The following is a 26321-nucleotide window of genomic DNA, read 5'->3' as shown; positions in this document are numbered from 1 at the left end:
AAGTTGTCTGGTTGTTATTGGGAGCACGCTTGTTCCTAAGCTCTCTGGTTGTTATTGGGAGCACGCTTGTTCTTAAGCTGTCTGGTTGTTATTGGGAGCATGCTTGTTCCTAAGTTGTCTGGTTGTTATTGGGAGCACGATTGTTCCTAAGCTGTCTGGTTGTTTTTGGGAGCACGCTTGTTCTTAAGCTGTCTGGTTGTTATTGGGAGCATGCTTATTCTTAAGCTGTCTGGTTGTTATTGGGAGCACGCTTGTTCTTAAGCTGTCTGGTTGTCATTGGGAGCACGCTTGTTCCTAAGCTGTCTGGTTATTATTGGGAGCACGCTTGTTCCTAAGTTGTCAGGTTGTTAGAGGAGCACGCTTGTTCCTAAGCTGTCTGGTTGTTATTGGAGCACGCTTGTTCGTAAGCTCTCTGGTTGTTATTGGGAGCACGCTTGTTCGTAAGGCTATCTGGTTGTTATTGAGAACATGTTGCTTAAGGTTTTCAGGTATTGGCAACATACTCGTTAGGTCATCTGGTTAAGGGCATCATGCTAAGGGCAACGTTCTTGTTTCGTTCATTGGGTAATTGGCTACATACTTGTTGCTTAAGGCTATGATAATTTCACTGCCATTTTGTGTTGGGGGATATGGCAAATGGTTTTGTTTTGGGGGGGTTATTGCTGCTTTACCTGCTGTTATCCATGCTAGGCCACATGGATGCGCAGGGAGTTCTTGCCCAGAACAGAACCATATCTCCAATCCAAACTGTATACTAATTGTTGTCAGTCATTGATGATAGTGGTCCTGACAGAAATCAAGTATAGCGTCAGTTCTGTCAGGTCACGTTAGTCAAGCTCGCATCAGCTGATCCACGTCTACCTAGGGATGCCACACCTATCACAGCACTCATACATAAAGTCCTTCAGTATTATCACCAGCTTTTGCGTTGCTCAATAGCTAATGCAGTGTTTCCCCTACAATGTATTAAGCAGCGGCGGCGCAGCGCCGCTGAAAAATCTTCACATGATCAGTAATATCACGACATTCACTTACATACCTAAAAACACAAACATGGTGACCGACGGCGCTGCTAATGCGATGGCTCTGAATCCACTTGTTGACAAGAAAGGAGGAAAGAGCCACAAATGGAAATTATTTTTGATTAGGCTAATGTCACGTTGCCATAAGGGGCCGTTCACATTCACGTTCATATGCAAATATTTCAAATGTGGGCGCGCGGAAAGCGACGCGGCACTCTCGTTTTGCGCTCCTTTGTTCATGGTTGCATAGCAACGACAGACGCCATGGGAGAGCGAGCAAGCGCTTGTGGAAAGGAGAAAGCGAACTGTGAAATTGGTACCGAAAACCGTGAATTTTTGAAAATACCATTCATTTTTTAGATGGGTGAAATCCTGTGGCATACCAATCTCCGGTGTGAACTGTGAGCGTGACTTTTCCACACTGAATAGGGTGATTTTAATCAGATCCATTATTCATTCATTAAGACATATTGACGTGATTTCTGTATACCTACAGCTCCAGGCACACTGAAATCTCTTCATGCAGATACCTGGTACATACCTTTTTTTCACAAAAAAATAACCCAACATCCGATCAATAAAAACTCACCTGATATGACACCCTACATGATATGAATCTTCTATGAAAAGCCCAGAAAAATGAAGTGCTCACAGATTGGGTGTGGCCCTTGCCATTAGGATAAAATTTTCAATAAATTGTAAATAATCTTTTTCTGGGTTGTGCCGTTTAATTTTTCCACTATCTATTTCTACCTTACAGCTGAAAATTAACACAAAAGAAAAACATGAATAATCCTGTCCTAATCTTGTTTGTGACCAGTTCAAGGTACGTGCTGCAATAATCATGCCTTCTGTTGATGGTATGTCAAGTTTGTATGTCTCAAAATGTGCATTTCTATCCACAAAACTTGCCAGAAGTCATGGTTTAAGGGGTTATTAAAAAAAAAAAATCTTCCGGGGGTGCATGCCCTCGGAGTGGCTTGGTAACAACCTCCGGCACGTAACAGCACCGCTGCTGGAAAAATTTATAGGGGAAACACTGTAATGACCTTCCTCATTTCTAAAATGCTACATTAAATTACTGAAATTTAACGATATCTGCAATACATTTATGTTGGTTCTGTTCTGTTTACCTTGGGGGATTATTGCTGTTCTCCCTGCTCTTATCCATACTAGGCTGCATGGATGCACAGGGAGTTCTTGCCCAGAACAGAACCATACCTCCAATCCAAACTGTATGGTAATTGTCAGTCATTGACGATAGTGGTCCTGACAGAAATAACATTACTACACTGCTACAGCACACAAACACAAAATGTGTGCGCACATCCACAAAAACAAAATTCATTTGTAAGCTGCTTTGGATAAAAGCGTCTACTAAATGAATATATGTAAAATTAAGAGAAGCAAAGGTATGAAGCTGAGAGGAAGATAATGAGAGAGACAGGAGCGATTTAAGAAATAAACTTGTAAGATGTACTATAAACTGCTGTGAAAGTGCATTCTATTAGTTTACTTGCGGGACTTTAGAAAGTACAGAATAAATTCACTAGTATAGCAGGAGAGGGGAGTTGCATTCATCTCAAGGTAAATAAATCACCTCAGCTATGGTCATTTAGGTGACTGCAGAGTGATTGCCTATCCTACATCAACCTCATGGGCCACATTTGAGCTGCAGTGCTGTCTGGACAACTATAGCTGTGATTACTCTTAATAAAGAATGAGCCATAAAATACCACACTCCCCATCATAGCACATTATTACTCTCAGCTGAAGTGTCAAGAGGAGTAAAATATTTAGGTTCTCCTCTAAAAATTGTCACTTAAATAAATTAATTCCTGCAGAATTCTAATCCACCTTTCAATTTATATATACAAAGGAATGCATAAGTACAATTAAATTCAGCAATTCATGCTGAATATACGAGAGTGAAAAATGTATACAAATATGAACGATAAAATTTTTATTCGTTTAGTACTGCCCTTCAGAAGCAATGTGAGACACTTCTGTTTACAAGTTTACATTATCTTGGATTTGTGAAATAGCTTAAAGTCGCCATGAAATTGACACTTCTAATTTTTATGGAATATTGCATGAATATTGCATAGTTCATTATAAATGATTTATCTGGGCACATGATTATTATTATTTATTTATTCATTCATTTATTTATTTAATTCATGTGACTTCATCATCTGTAATCAAAATAGTTAACTTCCCCTCCCCCTTACAATACCATTTTTTCTGTGATGACGTGTGCACGGGCGCGAGGACTGGTCAATAAGCCCTGAGCTCCAGCAACCCATCACTTACATGAGATTGCAGCAATTGGCAAACAACAATGATCCAATCAATTCCCAATGGACAAATTTAAGACTCATCTTACATTTTTTTCTCATCCGAGATGCCATTTCACTCAGATTTGTGTTACAATAAAGAAGAAAAGACAATTGCCATTTCCGTTTCACGTTGACGTCATTCTGAGCAGTAATAAAAACCAAAATGTAATTTTTATGACCTCTTTTCTTTTTTAATTATAAAGTTCTTGCAGAGTCTAAAAATAGTATACAAACATATGCACTCGACTGTGCATATAAACTGTACATATACAGTATTAGACATTAAGAAAATTCCAGCATTTATTAGAATAAATACTGCGGCCAGTGTGTATCTTTAATAATATGTCATGGCAATAAATTAGATTAATTCAATACAGATTAATTTCATGATATGACCTTAAGAAATGAAAATAAAAACATAAAATAAAATACAAAAACAACGTAAACATGCAGTCAGATGTTGATTCACTAACAGCTTCACAACCAAGGTAAAATATGATGTAGTTTGCTGTGTTGCTGACGATTCAGCAGAGGCAACATAGATTTAACACTCCAGTCAACGGGTAAAGCATGAGAATATGGCCAATATGAGCTGACACACCTCTGGGAAAAGGCTGCAGTGAGAACAAAAGAGAGGTCCAGCATGCTGAGATTCATTAGTTCATTAGTCTGGAATAGATACCAGACTAATGACCTAATGAATTCACCTAATGAAAATCTCCCCTAAAATGCATTTGATTTTCAACATGTATTTTACTGGCTGGAATGCATAGTTCTGTTTCACATTTTCAGATTGGTAAGGGAAATTACACTTGGCTTGCCATCTGTAAGGACAGGTTTGGGCACAAAACTCAACGAGAGTTCTAAGTCTGGGGCTCCAGACTGTGCTGCTAGCAATTGTGAAAAATTAAATAAAAATAAATAAATAACAATGTGACAGTCAGGAAAAGACAGATATCAGATATTGTCAGATATCACCTTGTTAAAGGGGTCCGATTATACTTTTTCACTTTTTAAATTTTAGTCAGTGTGTAGTGTGTATGTTTGGGTATAAATCTACAACGTTACAAATCTCAAAGTCTACTCCAAAGGGAGATACTTAGTAAAAAAATCCCTTTTCAAAAACTACAACGAACGGCTCGTTTGGACTACAGCGTTGTTTTCCAGGTTTTGTGATGTCATAAAGTGGCCCATTAGAATATCATACAAATAAATACCGCCTACGGAAATTTGAATGGTTGGGGGGTGGGGTGGGGAGGGGAGGGACAAGACGAAGAAGTGCTGCTGTAGCATTTAGCTGCTGTAGCAAGTTTTCACAAGTTATTACACATGCACCTGAATAATTATGTATGTAAATATGTATGTTACAATTATGAAAACTTTTTTTATAAATTGCTGACAGAACAATACTGGACAATGATGTAATCTGCAGAATTTACACTTCAATTATGAGACTACAGTGTTTCCCATACGTTGATTTATTTGTGGCGGCCCGCCACAATATCAAAACTGACTGACTGGAACAATCTACCTAACACTGTTCGGGAAGCAGACACACGGTGTCAGTTTAAAGATTAAAGACATCTAGATTAAAGACCCATCTGTTTAACCTGGTTTACACATAATACACTATCGCATTTCTATGGGTGCTTTCACATCTGTAGTTCGGTTCATTTGGTCCGGACCAAAGGCAAAAAATTATACATTGTAGCTATTTTTAGCCGTTTTGGTTCCTTTTCACACCACACTGTTTGCTCTGGTCCGAACCAGCTGAAACGAACCATGCAGTCACGTGACAACATCCGCTTCACTTATTGGCTAGATGTGTCTTTGAACGCATTCCCTAAACTGCTTTTCGATTGGTCAGTAAGAGTGTGCGGGAAAATTCCAACGGTGCTCCCGGAAGTAAACAAAGACAGGAGTAAAATGCAGCAGACAGCACACTGCTATTACATTATTTTTTACAAATTTCTATGAGGCTCCGCACCTCCTCACAACCCCAAGTTTGTCCGCGACCTGCCATGCTAAACTGCAAACTGTCAACAAACACTTCCTCATCCCATAATGCACAGTGCAGCTGACTACGGCAGCTGGTTTAGTTAAAAAATACGCAGTTCTTTTTGCAGTTGGGTCTGTTTGAGGTCGAATCGCGTTCTCACCACAAAAAAAACCGCTCCAGGGTTCGTTTGAAAGCCTGCCGAGACCACCTCTTGATGAGGACTCGGTACGCTTGTTTGGTCCACTTTTGGTGTGCATCCGAGTGCGATTGCTGCATTCTCACCTGCCCAAACGAACCGCACCAAGAGGGAAAATGAACTCTAGTGCGACTCAATCGAACTAAATGAGGCAGGTGTGAAAGCACCCTATAATTCAAATCCGTTAAAGGATTGTTAGGTTGCATTAATTAGGTCAACCGGAACCGGGAACACTTCCCAAAACACCCAATGTACTTGTTACATCGTTAGAAGACTGGCATCTACGCTAATATTAATATAATATTATTAATATAATATTTTACAGAGTGTTAACTTTTAGTTTTAGTTACTTTTTCTTATTTGTAAGTCGCTTTGGATAAAAGCGTCTGCTAAATGACTAAAAGTAAAAAGTAAAGAGAGTAAAGACCATCGACTCTACCGTGCGATTCCACCGGGCTAGGACACCGGCAAAGGATATAAGTATCGCTTTTTATTTTTCATTTATTTATTTACTTATAATGACTATAAATGACTAAAAGTAAGTAAGTAAGTAATATTAGTCTGTTTCTTTCTTATTCCGAGGTCACCGTAGCCACCCAGATCCAGAATGTATCCAGAGCAGATGGTGGATCTGCACCTAGAGATGTCCTCTACAGCCAGGACACCTAGATGAGCCCCAGAGACTGATCCCCAGTGAAGACCCTGTCTCCAAGACGGCCATCAGGACAAGACAAGAAGTGTGGTGTCATCTGCAAACTTCAGGAGCTTGACAGAGGGGTCTTTAGAAGTGCAGTCGTTGGTGTAGAGGGAGAAGAGCAGTGGGGAGTATGCAGCCCTGAGGAGCTCCAGTGCTGATGGTATGAGTGCTGGATGTGAATTGACCAAGCTTTACTAACTGCTATCTGTCTGTCAGGAAGCTGTTGATCCACTGACAGACAGAGGTGGGGACGGAGAGCTGGGTTAGTTTATTCTGAAGGGTTTCCGTGATGATGGTGTTAAAAGCGGAGCTGAAGTCCACAAACAGGATCCTCACATAAGTCCCTGGTCTGTCCAGATGCTGCAGGATGAAGTGCAGTCCCATGTTGACTGTATCATCCACAGACCTGTTTGCTCTGTAGGCAAACTGCAGGGGGTCCAGTAAGGGTCCAGTGATGTCCTTCAGTGATGTCTTTCAAATGATTTCATGGCTACAGACGTTAGGACCACAGGTCTGTAGTCATTAAGTCCAGTAATTTTGGGTTTCTTTGGTACGGGAATGATGGTGGAGCATTTGAAGCATGAGGGGACTTCGCACAGCTCCAGTGATCTGTTGAAGATCTGTGTGAAGATGGGGGCCAGCTGGTCAGCACAGATTTTTAGGCAGGCTGGTGACACACTGTCTGGGCCTGGTGCTTTCCTTCTTTTTTTCTTCCTGAAGACCTGGCACACATCTTCTTCGCTGATTTGAATTGTAGGTGTGGGGGAGAGGAGGCTTGCTGGAGGTGTTAATGGTTGTGTGGAGAGGTGTTCAGGGCGGGTGTGGGGTGATTTTTCAAAACGACAATAAAACTTGTTCAAGTCATCTGCCAGTTGTTGATTCTCCAGAGTGCTGGGGGATGGTGACTTGTAACTGGTGATATCCTTCATTCCTTTCCACACTGAAGCAGGATCACTGGAAGATCATTTTTTCCTTAGCTTGTCAGAATAATTCCTCTTTTAGATTAGATTAGATTAGATTCAACTTTATTGTCATTTATGCAGAGTACAAGTACAGAGCTAATGAAATGCAGTTAGCATCTAACCAGAAGTGCAAGAATATAGTGTTTTATATACATATAAGTGCAGAGTAAGTGAAGATATGATTTACAGAATGTACAGTGGAATTGCTATATACAGTATTGAGCAGAGTATATACAGAATATAAATAGGAATGCAATGTAGGGATTGTATGTACATTATGAACAGAGCAATGTAGATTATATAGATTACAGATTATATATACACATTATGAACATCAGAAACGTGAGAACAGTGGTAATAAATAAATACAGCTGGATGAGTGTGCAAAGTATTGATAGAACAATGTATTCTATGCAAAAATAGCAGTAGTGCAATATTTTATAGAAATAGTTTACTGTGCTTGTACAGTAACAACTTTAGACAGTTTATAGTGTAATAACTTTAACAATGTGCAGTCTGTGCAAAATATGAGTAGTGCAAATGCATGTGTGTAAAGTACTGTGACCAGTGCAGTAATAAGCAGGTGCAGGTTAGATTGGTGGTGTGGCGTTCAGAAGTGTTACAGCCTCGGGGAAGAAGCTCTTCCTGAGCCTACTAGTGCGAGAGCGTAGGCACCTGTAACGCCTGCCGGATGGAAGGAGGGTGAAGAGTCCATGGTTGGGGTGAGAGGCATCCTTGATGATGTTTCTTGCCCTGCCCAGACAGCGCTTATGATAAATGTTCTCAATGGAAGTTAACTGGGTGCCGGTGATCCGTTGAGCAGTTTTCACCACCCGCTGGAGTGCTTTGCGGTCAGATGCGGAGCAATTGCTGTACCATACTGAGATGCAGTTCGTGAGTATGCTTTCAATGGTACAGCGGTAGAATTCCACAAGGATCCTGGGATTCAGGTGAACTTTCTTAAGGCTCCTTAAGAAGTAAAGGCGCTGCTGTGCCTTTTTGACCAGAGTGGAGGTGTTATGGGACCAGGTGAGGTCATCAGAGATGTGGATGCCAAGGAACTTGAAACTCGACACACGCTCCACTACAGCTCCGTTGATGTAGATGGGTGTGTGTGCATGACTCCTAGTCCGCCTGAAGTCCACAATGATCTCCTTTGTCTTCTGGGTGTTTAGTTGTAGATTATTGGTGGCACACCACACAGCCAGGTGCTGCACCTCATCCCTGTAGGCTGACTCACCGTCATCCTTGATCAGACCTACCACCGTGGTGTCATCTGCAAATTTGATGATGGTGTTGGAGCCATAAACAGGAACACAGTCATGGGTGAAGAGGGAGTACAAGAGAGGGCTCAGTACGCAGCCCTGTGGCACGCCGGTGTTCAGGGTGATGATGGAGGAGGAGAGGTTATCTAACTTGATGGACTGAGGTCTATTAGTCAGAAAATCTAGAATCCAATTGCAGATGGGTGTGCTGATTCCAAGCTGGCTGAGCTTGGAGATCAGCTTGGAGGGGATTACAGTATTGAATGCAGAACTGAAATCTATGAACAGCATTCTCACATGTGTGTTTTGACTGTCCAGGTGGGTGAGGGCAAAGTGAAGCGCTGTTGAGATGGCGTCCTCTGTTGACCTATTGTGGCGATAGGCAAATTGGAATGGGTCCAGTGTAGCAGGGAGACAGGATTTTAGGTGGGATGCAACCAGTTTCTCAAAACACTTGGCAATGATGGGGGTGAGTGCAACAGGACGGAAGTCATTAGGGACCGAGGCAGTGGAGTGTTTCGGTACTGGTACGATGGTGGAGGTTTTGAAGATAGTGGGGACAGTTGTTTGGGCCAGGGACAGATTTAAAATGTCCGTGAAGACCCCAGCTAGCTGCTCCGCACAGGCTTTAAGCACACGACCAGGTATTCCGTCAGGGCCAGCTGCCTTCCGTGCATTCACCTTACGCAGAGTGGAGTAAACATCTGATGTGGAGAGAGTGAGAGGCAGTTCACTGGGTTGATGCTCAGCTTTGAGTGAGATCTCCTTATTATTTTGATCAAAACGAGCATAAAAGTGATTGAGCTCGTCTGGGAGGGAGGCAGAGCTGGAAGGGGGCACAGAGTTAGGTGGTTTGTAATCTGTGATAGATTGTATGCCTTGCCACATGCGCAAGAGTTGAAACGCAAGAGTCTGAAGAGTTGAAGTGATCTTCAATCTTCTGTTTGTGTGTGAGTTTGGCCTGGCAGATACCCTTCCTCAGGTTGGCTCTGGCTGAGCTGTAAGCCTCCTGGTCTCCAGACCTGAAGGCTGCATCTCTTGCTTTGAGCAGGAGGCGAACCTCTCTGTTCATCCAGGGCTTCTGATTGGGGAAGATTTTTTTTTTTTTTTGTGTAGTCACTCTGCTCACACATCTGTTGATGTGCTCCATGACAGAGTTGGTGTAAGTGTCAATGTTAATCTGAGAGTTTGTGGTGGCCTGGGCAGCAAACTCACTCCATTCTGTGTGCTGGAATTGATGTTGAAGAGTGGAGTCAGCACCTTCCAGCCAGATTTTAACAGATTTTTTTCCACTCTGATCTCCTTTTCCAGTGTGTATTTGGCCTGTTTGTACAAGACTTTATCCCCCTTCCTGTAAGCATCTTCTTTGGCCTGACGGAGCTGAGTTTTGCAGTGAACCATGGTTTGTCATTGTTGTAGATTAAATTAGTCCTGTTAGGAATGCACATATCCTCACAGAAACTGATATAAGATGTTACAGTCTTTGTGAGCTCCTCCAGATCGATGGCAGCGGCTTCAAAAACAGACCAATCAGTGAGAGAGAAACAGGCTTGTAAATCCCGCTCTGTTTCATTAGTCCATCTTTTAACAGATCTTAATACAGGCTTTGCAGATTTAAGTTTCTGCCTGTAGGTCGGTATAAGATGAACCAAACAGTGATCAGAGAGTCCTAAAGCTGCTCGTGGGACAGAGTGATATGCATCCTTTATCACTGTGTAACAGTGATCCAATATATTACTTTCTCTGTTGGGACATGTGATCTGATTCTGCTTTAGCCTAGATTTAAACTGCTGATTTTGTCTGGCCAGAGGAGAATGACACTCTGACAAACTATTTCCCCATCTAAATACTGTAAAGCTGATATAAAGCCACCCAGCTTTATATCAAGCAGATGTAAAGCTGCTTTGACACAATTTTCATTGTTCAAAGCACTATACAAATAATATTGACTTGACTGCCACAAATAGATTTTCCAAAAGGCTTTCACTTCATTGAATAAACATGAGCACTGCACGTTTCAAAATCGAAACCTGGTGCGGGAGTTTTTATATCACTGTATTTCTGAAGGAAACCGACTGTCTTCAGACAATTTTGGATGTCATTTTCATTTCATCTAGCATGTAATGTCTGATAAAGAAGCATTAGTGATTGGAGCGCTGCTTTGTGTACAGCCGTTACCAGGGAAACGTTGATCTCTACCACTCCAAAAGCGCCTCCTGCTGGCAGAGAATGAATTTGCATATATATGCCGCCACAAATAGTGTAGGCCAAGTCTGTGGAAAACTAGGGCTGTCAAAATGACTGAAAAACTAAATTCGAATTTTGTACCTAAATATTCAAATTATATTCGAATTTAAAAGGTATAATTTTAGTTAGAAGAAAAAAAGCTTTTGGCTTCTCTCCTGAGGCCACAAGAGGGAGCATCGAGCTAAATTATTACTAATCCACGGTTCTTCAAAGCATAAAATAACACGACTATCTTTGAAAAATGTGCATAATGTTTAAAATAATGTTTAACCATAAATAATTATTATTTATTAAGTTATATTAAAAAATATATATTATTAAGTTGCTTAAACAATTAGAAACAAAAACATTATGTATATACACAGTTTAATACAAAGCACAGAAAACCAATCACAAAGAGTAACGTTACTTTTTTAATTTAAAAACATAGATTTAAAAACATGGGATGCAGTGGAATGGGGAGAGACCCATCTCGCAATAAAGTTATAAGACATGTTTTTTCAAAGTTGAACTTACAATCATTTTAAATGGCTTTCTAAATATCCGACTCTCTTTTGCGAGATGCGAGTACAATGGTAATAGATGTCCCTCTAGAAAATGTGCAAAATATGCGTAGGGCTGTCGCGGTGAAGGAATTTCCCTTGCGGTAATTTTGAGTGGTTCAATAGCGCGGTATGCGGTATTACCGCATATTTTATATATATATATATATATATATATATATATATATATATATATAATCTGTGTGTGTGTTACGATGTAATGAGGTCATATTCAGAAACCAATGAAACCGAAACTAAATCGCTTTGCCTTTGAAACAGGAAGTGAAGTAAACAGAAGAGAATGAAAAAATAACATACATAACAAAACATAAACATGATAATAAAATCGTTAGTCTATTGTTAGCCTATATAACAGTTAGTTCTGATTCTCGAATCTGACTGACAAGATACTTTTTCTGTTGATATTTGCGTGTTCTAGACGGGCTGTGAGTCAGTTCAGTTTCATTGTTTCGCCACAAGGTGGCATCAAGAGACTGTCTTTGAGTGAGTCTTTAAACCGTTCATTCAACCACACGTTCAAAAATGCTGATTCATTCAAAGAGAGATGTAATGAAACACGCTGTGGCAATCATTTTAACTTTTAGCGCCACTTTTAAAGGCTCAGCTGACCAGCAATGCATCGATGCTAAGACAGATTTCGCTTTCCTTGGACATGACAACCTGTTTTCACAAATATACATGACTCGGCCTGAAGGACAGACTCAGGTAATCGCACGCGATCAGTCGATCTCTCTCTCATTCGCTGTCTGTTTAGGCTTGTTAAGTGTAAATTTACTGAGCCTCTGTACAAATCAGCATGGTACACATTGTTATCATTACTAATATTCAGTACACATGCACGAAGTGTAAAACAAGAAGGGTGTAAGTAACCTTAAGAAAAAGACGGCTCAAAGACGGAAATATCGCGGTTGCTGCGGTTGTTGCATTCATCTGCGGTTGTGCTCGTCAATAGCGCGGTATTGCGATATTGTGGTTATCGCGACAGCCCTAAATATGCGTTCTGTGTGAACGGCTTAGTTTCAGTTTTGATGTAAACAACACCATCTCCGCATTGATGTTCTCTTTTTCTGCAGTATTTTGAATGAACAACGTATCCAGTGGGTTCAACTGGATAGGTTAAAAAAAGCATTAAAATGCAATGACACCTACCTACATCTTCATCACATCTCGTGCACCACTGATAAGGCTGCTTGACACACACATAAAATTTGAATGCAACGTTTTAAATTCGACGAATATTCGAAATTCAAATTTATTTTTTTTACAGCCCTATGGGAAACACTGTGGTATAGGCCTAAATAAATTCAACTGTATAACAGTTTAACTGCAATTCAAGTTATAATGTTAGAATTAAAGAACAATAAACATAATACATATTACCATTGCACTTATCTGTACATAGTAAATGCAGTTATTTTTAAGCGGTTGTTGACATCCTATCTAAAAAGTGATTTAGCCAAAAAATACCACTCTAATAAGTCTTGCAATATCCGTGCGTGCAAAGGTTCTGCATGATCCTCTTGTTCAATATTCTCGTGGTCTGAATCCGGCTGAAATGGATATGGCAATATTGACATCATCCTTAACTATACCGGATCAGACGGAACTTGCTGCTTTGGCAAGGGGCGGGGCAGTACTGAAAAACTGTCTAAGCTGTTTGCCAATCACAACGCACTGGGACAGCTAACCAATCACAAAACATTTCATTTTTCGGAAGGCGGGCCTTCATCAAACCCGAAACTAATCGAGCCATTTGTGCCAGGCTGGGGAGAAAGGTATTGTAATAATGTAAATTATGTAAAAAATAATGCATTTTTCGAACCACCAAGCATGAGAGCATGTTCTAGTACACCCCAAAACAAAATCAAGACACCAATGTTTACCGCATGCAAAAATACAATGTGAGATATTTATGCAACAACTGCTCTTATGAATTGGTTAATTTACGCGAGTCAGTGAAAAAGATGGACAAAACAGACTTACACTTGCTCATAAGTTAGCGGTTTAAATCTGGCTCATTCAGTGAATATCTGACAACTGACACCCTCTCAACTGCATGCTTTCATATGATGAAGAAATTTAGGCCATACGTACTGAGTGCAACACATTCATTAGTCTGTTTTCTATGACTAGATGTTCATATGACCATGTGTGCTTACACTTTATTTTGATGGTCCCCTTTAGACATTCTGTTGACAACTGTATATGTAGGTAAAGCCGGGCTCACACTGTGCGATTTTTAATAGTCTTTTGCGATTGTTGCATGTCACACTGTACGAACATGATCCCCATGTCAGACTGTAGGATCTCAGTTGTCTTAATGTCAGACTGTACGACAGTCAAGACGCGACAAAAACGGACGTACTCAAGAACATAGACATAATAAATATTTATTATGTCTATGCTCAAGAAGACTTGTCCGGAGTTTTACGTCATCAATACGCGACCCGCGCTCTCTCTATCATGGTAGCTAGCAAACAACAGCAACGTGTAGCGTTAGTTTTATTAATTACATGCCTTGATGTTAAAAAACGAAAAAGACGACGTGTGTGGAGCAAGTCATGGCTGGGCAAAAGAGGTCTTTATGGACTTCCAGTTCTACAGAGCGAACTTGAGGTAATTTTGTTATTCGAGTTTAAACATCCTGCCCCTTAATAAATAAACTTTTTAAGTAAACTTTACTTTGTACATATATTGTTTTTACAAATGAATGAATGGTTTGAAGTTGTCGCGCTAATTGCATCATCAAGTTCAGTGCTCCTATTGGTTCTTGGTTTGACGGTCGTCGTAGGAGATGTCACACTGCAGGAAAGTGTCTGAAATCTTCTGACACTGCCAGAATTTAATCGGAGGAAAAAATTGATCGCAACGGCCATTAATCGGCTGTCGGTGAACATGTCAAACCAGCGATCTAGACAACCGATTTTAGCCTAGAATTATAGGAATCTTTTAGGATTTTAGGATTTTCAAAATTTGTCTCAGACAACCAAATCGTGGCCAAAATCGCACAGTGTGAGCCGGGCTTAACTTTGAAACTACGTTCAACTAACTCCCATTAGAGTAATAGTAGAATATAAGTTGACTGTTTTGTTTAGGTTTAGTAGAATAAGGTGACGTACTTGCAAAGTCACTTACAGTCAGCAGAACTTTTATATCAACATCAAATGCAAAAACACAATACATTCAGCTGATATTATTTACTAGTCTAGCAGCAGCAAAGGCCAGCTTGGCATCTGTACTGCAGCCTATAATTTTACAAAGCTCTCACCATCAAGTAAAAGACAAACCAACATTTACTCTTGTCTAGCCACTTGCATGGTCACTTTCTTTTTTCTTAATTCCTCCACTCCGTCAATGTTCTCTTTGGTATGCAAATCCTGCACCTTTCAGTTTTGAACTACAAAAACCCTAGTCTGTTTAAATGAATTCTGCTAGTCTACTAGAAAGTCTATTCGTTTTTTAAGGAGCTAATGGCTCCCTAGTCTTTACTGATTTATTTATTCACTTTTCTGGAGCCCTGAAGTTTACATTTACATTTATTCATTTAGCTGACACTTTTATCCAAAGCGACTTACAATTGCTATATATGTCAGAGGTCATATGCCTCTGGAGCAACTAGGGGTTAAGTGTCTTGCTCAGGGACACATTGGTGTCTCACAGTGGATTCGAACCCGGGTCTCTCACACCAAAGGCATGTGTCTTATCCACTGCGCCATCACCACCCAAGTTTCACCTAACACTCAAACTCCCTTTAACATTCTAACACCACACTGTTTACATTTGGTACTGCTATGCTATGCAGTAGAGCTTTGTTACAATGGACCTCACATCTGCTTGCTTTGGCAAAGTAATTCCACCTCACTGAATCTTCATCACAGTGAAGGGCTAAAGCCCTGACTACGCTCACAACCTAAGCTTTTGTCTTCTGATAACACACCAAATTTATGATTATGAGTCTCGAGGCTACTTGTTTAAAAAGACCTCTTTTTCTAATATGTCTCTTGTAATTTGCTGAGCATACAGCAGCTGTCTCTCCATCATCTGCAAAATCATTAAACATAAACTCTGTGCATGTCAGGACATGAGAATCAACTTGGGGTGCGTTTCCCAAAAGCATTCTTGGCCAACTATGGCCGCGAGTTCCAAAACCATAGTTCAAACTTCCAACATTTGCAAATAGCATCACAAAGTAATGTGGTTGGAACAGCTCTCGACCTGTAGTTAGAAGCACAGATTCTTGGTAGCATGAAGTGGACTTTAATAAGCAGTATAATCTATATCGTTTACTCCAGAGATATTTCCATGTATACACCAATATAATTTTACACTTTTAAGTTTCTCAATAGAAAGAAAAGAAGAGTGAGCACATGTAAATGTGCTCCAGTACTCTGGGGAAACCATGTGAGAGGGAACCCCTCATGGAACCAAACATCTGTAAATAATTCAAAACAATGGAGAACAAAAACACCAAAGTAGTCCTCCTTATTTACAGCAATAACCTGCCTGCAGTTCAATATCAAACCAATTATAAGCAGAAGTTATTACTCCAATACCTGTGTGATGTCATTAACAACAGTTCTGTACTGTTAAAGTTAAAAGAGTGTTTTCAACAACAATTGTGTGACAAAAATACTTCTATTTCAGGAAACTTTTTCCAACAATGTATTGTACTATTAAGCTGCAAATTACATCATTGTATGGGAAACACAACGCTGGATAGATCAAGGCTATGATAAGTTGTTTTGTCTTTTAATATCACCAGTGTTGACTAGTAAAAGTTTCTTATCTAAACACTCATCATTTCCTACTATAGTACTCTCCCCCCTGTCTTTTCTGTCTCTTTATTGTATTGCACTTTTCCACACAACATGTGTGTGTGTGTGTGTGTGTATGTGTGTGTGTGTGTGTGTAAACAACCCTAACATAACTTTTTAGCTGCAAAATTACAGAATTGATCAAAATATATGTCTGTCCAGAAGCATTACCATCCATGCTCAGGTTCTATTTCACTGTTTTGAATCAGAATGAAAACATCAAAGTAGGCACACCACAGCTCCAGAGATAGAGTATTTAATAATGTTCTCACCACAGAGTTTTGAATCAGACATAATAATTAATGCCAATAATGTGGTAATGTGCTTTCCTAGAACACTTGTGATTGGATCAAGTCAAACACATCTTAATGTCAGGTGTAAACAGGGCCAGAAAGAAAAAGGGATGCCTGCTTCGTAAATGATCGTGCAAAGTAATATGAACAGTGAAAGTATAATACAGCTCAGCAGAAGCGCACAAGCACATTTGCTTTGATGATTTGCTTTAAGAGGAAGCCAAAAGCCTTCATCTCTCCATTTGTTGAATTACTATCATATATCTATCTCCCATCAAAAACCCACCAACCACCTCTCTCTCCCCTTCAAAAGACTAGAATCCATGTTTCCCCATCAAATAATATTATCCTAAAAAAAAATATTTATATATATATATATATATATATACACACACACACACACACAATTACGGATGTATTACACGGCTAATGTGTTTGCACAGGCACACATACCAGTAACATACACTAATGCAGAGCTTTGCTTGATCTGTGCATTTATAATGCGGCTTTCCCTGAAACACCCAACCCCACACTCGCATCTAAACATCACTTCCTCACTGGATAACTCAATAGGACCAATGTGAATATATGGAATGCTAATCCTTAGCTCTTCATGATATTCCCACTGCAGAAATGAAGCATGACTGACTGTACAGCCGCTGCGGATATTACAACGCTTTTCTACAGATTGTGCACTATAATGCTGTTGCTGTAGTGCTCCAATGACCCAACACAGAATCACAGACTGTTACTTGGTGTCCTGTTTAGGTAGGCTATATTTACATTGAGTTTTGGTATATTTTCAGCAGCATTTGATATAAGATTTGGAGAGTAGATTAATTTTAAGTGGTACTGACTTCAGTTGTTGTGAACAGCTGTAATTTTACTCTAATTTTAAGTTTTTATTTCACCTGATAGGGCCCCACAAAATCATGTGTCATTTAAACCAGTCTTTTGTGATACTGGAGTTTGTGCTGCTTCTATGTACTAGTCCTAGGGTTTTTGTCCCATCACAGCAAGACCAGTTCAGGAAGTTCCTCTGTAGTCCTTTGGCTAATAATTATCAAATGCGTGTTGACCTTTAAGATCAACATTTGCTGCTTTAAGCAAGCCAAATCATTAATGTGAACAAAACTTTTTCAAAAAGTTTACTTTTTTAACGAATTGACACACTAGCACTAACATTTTCTCTAAATGCGTGGATGATTTCAAGTATGTTTCTGTTTCTTTCAATCTATCTGACTAGCTACAAATGAAAAATGCAATATTGCAAAGTACATCTAGTGCTGAGTGCAGTTTAATGATAATGACTTTTTTATGACTGTCTTTCAAAATAATATACAGCTTATGAACTTCATGACAAAAGCTCTTTTTGGGATTATCACATAATCCACTGATCTTTTAAGCACAGTTTATACCTTTGATCCCCCCACAAAAGAGAGTATCCATTAGAGTGAAATGTCCATATCAGAATCTGAAATGTGATGGTCTGTCGCTCCTGGTGATTTCTCATTCGGTGCTCTGCTTTTTTCAGAAGGTGTAGGGGTGGTACAGATGACTGGATCCTCCCATATACAAGCATCATCCAAAAAGCACAAGCTCTCAGAGAGGATTGGGTTAAATATATGAACTAGGCATGAACAGATGACAAAGCTGTCAATGCACATGAAAAAATCTAGTCATGCACCAAAATTACATTTTTGGCTGAAAAAAAAATTACAAATTAAAAATCTGTGAAGCTCTGTACTGAAGCACTTTATTCTATTAAAATAATTCAATGATATGTTGTAAATTAATATATTAATTTCATTTAAATAAATACAATGTTAACATTTAAAATAAATAGTTAATTGCTAATAGTGAAAATATAATAAATATTTTTATCTAACTAAATTTAATTAGATTAGACATTCTTTTTGATGATAAAATTTAAATCTTAAAGCTAAAATATTTGGAAAACATACCAAATTCAACCATATTTGTCAAGATATTAACCTCAACCTTTACTGCACTTTGTTATTCTTGTAGCTATTTATCTATAGTGGCTAATGAATCAAAAGTCTCTCACATTCACAGAAAATAGCTTACTTCCGTGTTGAAAAAAAAATAGATATTTACTCTCAGCTTTTGAATTAGAATTAGAATTTAAATGTGTTCCCTGTGTACCCTTTTTGCTTGTTCAATTTCTGTCTGAAGTACCAAGTTTTTACCTTCATTTTTTGAAGGCTTGGATAAATAGCGCCTTGTCTGCTCTACAGAAAAAAAGGTTTGCCATTGAGTAAATGAAGGAATTTAAAATTTTTGGTGAACTACTGTTTTCCTTTAACACTGTCAGACTCAAGAAACATGCCTCTAGGATTGAATGTAAATGTAACACAGCATGAAAGTGCCTTGTTGCCACAGGCCCCCTCTTTCCACATGACACTTTGCAATTATACAAATGTAATATTGAGTACCTTTATATTGCAATCTTTTTTTCAAACAGGTGGACAGAGAACCCCCCCCCCAATCCAATATTACTAAAATGTCTTTCCCTATTGTGTGCACAAACAAATAACCAGAATCAAGAATTTACAATCCGGATTTCCCCGAAACGTTGCCACAATGTACTCTGGAATTTTCCACATAATTGCTGTCACAATATTTATCTTACTGAGTACATTTTCAAAAAAATACAAGAGTGTACTTATGCTAAAGGGAACAAACAATATAGATTTAACATGAAAAGCACGAGGGCAGCTCACCTCATGCATGTCTGAAGGATTTCAGCTTAAATATGGAGTTGCAGTTCAGTGCAGAAAAATCCACATGCTGCATTAAAGTGCTCTTAACAATGATCAAGGATCTGAACATCTGCAGAGGTTATTAAAACACTCTAACATGTATCTTTGTACTTAAACTTAGTTTATCTCTTAGTTTTTTTTCCTTTCTATGTGGCACTGTGTCTTCTCTTTGTCTCTCATTGAGACTTTATACAATTTTTCCAGCTGATTCCTTCCTTCTTTGTGCCACGTCTTGGAAATATAATCCAAAATTGGTAATGACACTCCTGCTCAATTCTACTACTTTGGTAAGTGGTAAGCGATTTTACTGCAGGGATTGGACATACTGCATGGAAAATCATTACAAGTCACTTCTGAAGGCCATCATTTAATTTATATCACTAAATTCAGCAGTTTAAACTGCTAGGCTGAAAAGCATATTCAAGTGCCAAAAAATCTAACGTTATTTTCAATGTAACCAGCTATGTTTCCATCCCCCAGTTTTTATGCTCATTTTGAAGTATCACATCAGAAACGAGTGATGGAAATGCCAAATTTCAAAGAAAAGAAAGTTTTTACACTTGCTTTAAGTGGTTTTTGACTTAAGAGTTTAAGAGTTAATACGAATACGAATAAACTCTGACAAAGCAAACATTAAACCTGCGTGACATATTGGTTTCCACTAATTAATTTTTATTTACAGTTGGGCACAAGGATACCAATACCACTGTCATCCACTCAAACAACTTAATGGAAATGCAACTAATATGCTTTTTTTTTTTTTTTTTTTTAATTATTATATTTTAAAAAAGAAAAAATAACTGCTCCCAAAATGAAAGTTTTAAAGAGCACATAGGAGGGACGCATGACTAGAAATCCAAGTGTACTGTGCTGAATGCAATGCAAATTTAAAACATAAAACAGATGTGAAATCGATATGGGAAAGCAGTTACTGCAGCAGTCATGCAGAGTAGAACTGCCTCAGTCCCAGTGCTGGCTTAAATTATGATATCATATAAATCACTTATTTTTTTAAGGTAACAATTTCAATCAAACTGTGACACAGGCGGGTTACGTTTCAGATGGAAGCAATAATCTCTTATCTCCCTTCAACTCTGTAAGTTCTAAAAGTGCCACAATGGCATGGCATGACGTGCGTTTGATGGTGGTAATTGTGGATAACTAGGGAAAAGTCACATGAGAGGAAGCAATGACTCCGCTTTCCTGCAACTGTCTTATTTGGCTGTCCATTTTTGTGAACATTCTGGAAACTGGCCTATAATGGGTCAGGCTGTGGGAAATAGATGGACTAATTACAAACTATACAACTCACCCACTCACACATTCTGTTATCTGTGAGCAAGATTTTTATTTTTTTTGGTGAACACTCAGTTTGGTGAAGGTACACCTCCATATCTGTGACCATTGTGACACCAGCAGTGTTTATGGATCCAAGGATTTAATGACTAACTATCTGAAAAGAAGGCGACTACTAAAAATATTTGAAATCACAGTGAGTCAGATGAATTATACAAGTTATTACATGAAAACACACAATAACTTTAGATTCTCTGTCTCTAATAACTGAATTTGAATTAATAACTGCATTAGGTATGCTATCAGCTGCTCAATCCTCCGTTACTAGTTTTGGAAGTAGTTGAAATTAATTAGTAGTTGGAATTAGCGGAATTAGAGATGACCAGAACAAACCAGAACAAATGACAAACCCTGACCAGAAAATAATGCAAACCCGAGGTGTAACGGCATCACCACCTTGGGTGTGCATTATTTTCTAATAACTCAATGGCACGTCATCATTCTTTACATAATTCATGACATATGTAATGTACATATACATGTACATATACAAAAAAGTTTTTAAATATATATTTAAGAGGTGTATACTCGATACACAAGTTATCAAGTTGTGTGGAAAATTGCTTTTTAATTGATGTTTTCACATTTTTGAGATAATAGTAAGTTTTCAAAACCAAATGAAACTAACATGAATACAAAGAAAGAAAAAAAAGGAACTAAGCACATGCATTTTAAACTACGTTTCTACAATGATATTTTTATTTTCTTTATCTTGGACACTTTTTTGACATTCACCCTAACCAGCAAATGCCATGAACGTGAGAAAATGAGAGCGCAAACAAGATCTCCCTCCAAGATGCAGACAAAAGCTATATTTCCAAACGAGACCTACAAAACAGAATCTACTTTGTTCATGGAATTCATAAAACGTAGACCTCATACACGGCATATATTTACAGTATGTGTGTTAATCCGGACACACATTATTTAAAACCACTTCAGTGAAGTTCCATTAAATGAGAGTGGGAAAAAAAAAGATGCCTGCTAACAATGTCAAGTACTAGTAAGTGGAGAGTTGGAACAAATCGGTTTTCCACCTTGAACCTGAAGCTTTCTTTGCTTTCAGTTTACATCTGCAGAACACCACAAGCAGAGCAGCTTTTCAATAAACGCTTCTTTAGTGCAATGTTGTAATCAATATGAAGAAACCGTCAGAACACAGAGGTCTACATCCAGTTTATATTTTTACCTAAGATTTTAGTTGCAAATGTGACTTTGACACCAGATTTCATTTCTTTTTTTTGTATGAAAGCTTTATTCTGCATCTGGGTGTAGGAACAGCTCTTGAGTTTATACTTAGAAATTAAGACTTGTATATAGTTCATATGGATTCCATCTGCATAACCACTATTAATGCTGGACAACTCGGGCTGATGCCCTGCAACCAGAACGGAAAACACATTTGTCATTTTGGTATGTCTCGGGGGAAAGAAATTGCCTTAAATGAGCAGCCCATGTTCTTTCTGTCTCTTGCAATGTATCCGTAGCAGAAGGACACACATGTTACTCTATTCTTTTTAAGGTCTGGTGCTAAATTTTTGGCACTACCGACAGTGATACTCACACTGATAAATGTGAAAAGAGACCTGCAGGGCCAGGGTGCTGGACTCGAAATTAGTTTTGCCAAGCAAGAATTGTCAGCTGAACCACAGCTGATAATCTCATGTTAAAAGCTCAGCTTTCAGGTGAAATGTAGACTCCTGAGGATAATATTCCACACATCTAGAGATAGCTACAACCAAAGCACCAGAATTATCAAGGGACTGGCAACTTAGGTTGCTGACAGCACCTGGCCCAAGAGACGAGTAATACACTCATGATAATCTCATTCTTATCCTTATCATTTGCATTACAAATGGGTCATTATCAGTTGAGTAAAACTCTGACTTATGTATACAGAATGAAAATCTCATGTTTTGGCTTTAATATTGATTCAAACAGAAGGCAAGCTAGTGAGTATACAGTGTATATATGTCTATTCACAAACGGAGTAAATGTATTATGATTCAGTCACTAAAAACACATGGAAACATAATGTATGTGACCACACTGCATGTGTACAGTAGCACTGTGAAAAATGAAAATAAAAAAATGTAAAATTAACAGTAAAAAAAAAATTGTTTCTTCTTATTTTATTGTTTTCTTATTGGTTATGTACATTAGGGTTTTATTTTACATCTTATCTTGTAATTGATGTTTACTGAATTATTTGAGTGTTTTGTACTGTATATGTGTGTATTGCATGCTCCTATATATTAGTATTCAGTTTTAAGATTTAAATTTCAGCGACTGCCATTGTCAACAGCATTGAGATATATGAAGAACAGCTCACACAGAAGTCACTTTCAAACCAAGCAGCTTTTCTGTTGGTCAGTGTAGCAAATTTGTGTGACCATTTTGAACATGAACAAAATCTGCATGGTGAACTTCCTTGCCCTCACGGGAAACTGATTGTGAAAATTCTGCAAAGCAACATCAAATGTGACTGCACAAGTGTAAAATGTGGGCAAAAAAATCCAAATTTTAAATAAATAAATTCTATTCCATTTAAAAGAGCATGTTACTCAAATGGGTGGTTCATATACCTGTAAGTAGCTTCTGTAGATGAACCGCCCCTCTGTGTGAGAGGCTTTTCATCGAGGTACCAAACAGATATTGGGTTTCTGTCTTTAAGACAAGAGTAATTTAACTCAAGACCAGCTAAGGGATGCTTATGACAGACATTATTGCTCACATTTTGCCTGCTAATTTAGGCCTCAATCACCACAAACAGTGACTAATGACTACTACTACAATCTTCAATGTTTGCTTATTCTGTGGCATTCAACTGAGATGATCATGTGTGAAAAGGAAACATTTCAAGATGATGTCTTGTGTTGAGGACCACGGCATCATCTCCTTGAATTAGGATCAATACAAGTGACTGTTCAGAAAATAAGCAGGACATGCAAATCCATCTATGACTTACCTTGGCACTGAAATCCTTGCTTTCCAAACCCCCTGGTGAAGAGGAGAGAGAGAAACATGCATTAGAGATCTGCCTCTCTAAATCCTTTAATGGGCTTTTAGCTATCAGTTCTCTTCCACTGAACAAGCAATCCCTTAATTAAAAGGTACATGGACAGCTATGGCATCTAATGTTTGATTGGTATCAATGTACATTATCATACTGTATAGGGAAACAATAAAAGGTCATGTGCTTTCACAGTGACTTTTACAGGGAGCCATACATTTAATCATTAAAGCAGACCACACCTGCATTTTCATATTTTTTTTAAGTAATATTAAATACAAAAATACTGTGTTAATTATTTTTCACATCTGAGCCCCTAATTCCTATTTTAACTTTTATAAGTTATAAACCTTCAACAAGAGTGAGGCAATGACTTGACTGAGCAGCTGAATGCCACACTGTTAGCCTGGACAAACTGATCACGCCCAAATCATGGCAATTCCAGTAAACGTGAGGCATGCAGAATACGGCAGTAGTCTGAAACTTAGTTCTGTCCAAACTTTAGCTTTAGTTCTGTCCAAAAACAAAAGACATTTCTATTACGAAAGCGAGTTAAAGCGCATGAGCTGTGTGAAGCAGTTCTGTGTGACAGTCCAGTAAACTCTAAACGTGTTTATTCATGTGCGTTCTGAACACAGCTAAAGTGGAAACAGTGAGTTTCTTAAACGCTTAAACCAGTGTTTGCTCCTAGATCTACAGTAACACTGTAATAATGATTAAACTTATACCGATATTGCAATAATTAGTGTGTAAAATGATCTACTCACCAAATAAAGTCAGTGCAGTGACTGCAGAAAGTCGGCTGCTTGAAAAACCTCGCAATAAACTTGTGGTTTTTCACTTCATGGACGTTTTTCTGCCTCAAAGCACCTTTACGGGCGAATCGATTTACAATGTCAGATGAGGATTGCTCGTTGCTTTGTATGACATCAGCCATTGCAGAATTAGGAGAGAATAATTCCCCGCAGAGTATGTGGAAGTTGCTGTCAGATAACTATAACGTTGTTTTTCTGCCTTGCAATTTGTCCGTGTAGAGCAACAGTTGTGTGCGCGCGTGCGGAAAGGCTTTCTCTTGCTTCCAGCTTCTAGCGCGAGCGCTCAGTTTCCTTCTCGCTCGAGGTGACGTCACTGAAGTGTCCTTCTGCTGGGAGTGGATAATAACGCGCCCCACTGGATCATGAGTCTCGAGCAGTGAGCGTCATCCGGCGGTCAAGAAACCTGTCTGCATGTTTCGGTGAGAAATCCACAAGATTTTCGGATCTTCTCTTTTTTCATACCTGTAGATCCTGAGCTATTCCATATCTCTGCTTAATAATGTTGTTCTGTGGAGGATGATCTTCTTTACCACGATGTCCCCAGTCCCAATTCTTAACAGAAAGACTTTGCTGATAGACCACCACAAGTAAAAGGCTTAGTAAAAGCAAAGCTATAGCTAAAGGGTACAACGCACTATTTTAAATGACAGAGCATTTGACAGACGGCTGTTGTGTAATCTATGAAATGATTGTATTTTAATATATTATCTATGAATGTATTTTTATATTGGGTGTGGCTACTTAATTTCATTGCATTGCCATAAGGATTATGGTAAAAGTTGATAATAAACATGACATGAATGACTGTGAGATAAATAATATAAAGTTTTTTTTTTTTTTTTGCTTTCTCGGTTGTTGTACACGTTAACCTACTAATTATAATTCAAAAGTAATTCAAATTCAAATGTTATGATTCAAATTCTGTTTGACCGCAATTGTCAGGCCCCCCTACCCCAGAACACCTTTTTTTTTTTTTTTTTTTTTTTTTTTTTTTTTTTAAAGCTTCCTGACAATGATTTATGTCAAATTTCGATTTGTTTTCTTGTTAATATGCCAGTTAACATACACAACACTGTTCTGCGTAAAATGTGAATATAAGTGAATATGCAAATTCACTCTTTGCCACAAGGTGGCTCTTAGCAACATCAGAATTATAGCCGTCACATAAAGTAAACACTACGTTATTACAGGCTTTATAAGGAGGTAATATGAAAAGAAAATGCCATCAAAACTTTCCTGGCAGAAATGTGAGTTAACAGGTATGATTTAAACCCCTACATATTTATTATTCATCATCAGCCATTGCATCAGCCGTCTGTAGCCATGAAATCATTTGAAAGACTTGGTTTGGCTTATCTGAAGGACATCACTGGTGCCTTACTGGACCCCCTACAGAGCAAAGAGGTCTGTGGATGATGCAGTCAGCATGGGACTGCACTTCATCCTGCAGCATCTGGACAGACCAAGGACTTATGTGAGGGTCCTGTTTGTGAACTTCAGCTCCGCTTTTAACACCATCATCATGGAAACCCTTCAGAATAAACTAACCCAGCTCTCCGTCCCCACCTCTGTCTGTCAGTGGATCAACGGCTTCCTGACAGACAGACAGCAGTTAGTAAAGTTTGGTAAATTCACATCCAGCACTCGTACCATCAGCACTGGAGCTCCTCAGGGCTGCATACTCTCCCCACTGCTCTTCTCCCTCTACACCAGAGACTGCACATCTAAAGACCCCTCTGTCAAGCTCCTGAAGTTTGCAGACGACACCACACTGATCGGCCTCATCCAGGACAGTGACGAGTCTGCTCACAGACAGGAGGTTAAAGAGCTGGCTGTCTGGTGCAGTCTTAACAACCTGGAGCTTAATACGCTCAAAACTGTGGAGATGATCATGGACTTCAGAAGAATCCCCCCTGCTCTCCCCCCACTCACCATCATGAACAGCACTGTGACTGCA

At 38.9% G+C, this 26321-nt stretch overlaps 1 protein-coding gene across 1 annotated transcript in view; it reads right to left on the bottom strand.

Moving 5' to 3' along the window:
- The window catches only part of LOC306878683 (protein kinase C alpha type-like), a 155244-nt gene extending 130565 nt beyond the window's left edge, over positions 1-24679 (bottom strand). The window contains exons 1-2 of the mRNA XM_079431167.1: positions 24317-24679; positions 23505-23536 (exon numbers count right to left, since the gene is read on the bottom strand). Of these exons, the coding sequence (XP_079287293.1) occupies positions 23505-23536; positions 24317-24486 (202 nt within the window). The 5' untranslated portion in view covers positions 24487-24679. The remainder of the gene's footprint in view (positions 1-23504; positions 23537-24316) is intronic.
- Positions 24680-26321: the final 1642 nt, after the last annotated feature.

This window comes from Barbus barbus (assembly GCF_936440315.1).
Source record: "Barbus barbus genome assembly, chromosome: 13".
Lineage (NCBI taxonomy): Eukaryota > Metazoa > Chordata > Actinopteri > Cypriniformes > Cyprinidae > Barbus > Barbus barbus.
The sequence above is the reverse complement of the archived record's forward strand: the minus strand, read 5'-3'. Positions and strand labels throughout refer to the sequence as shown.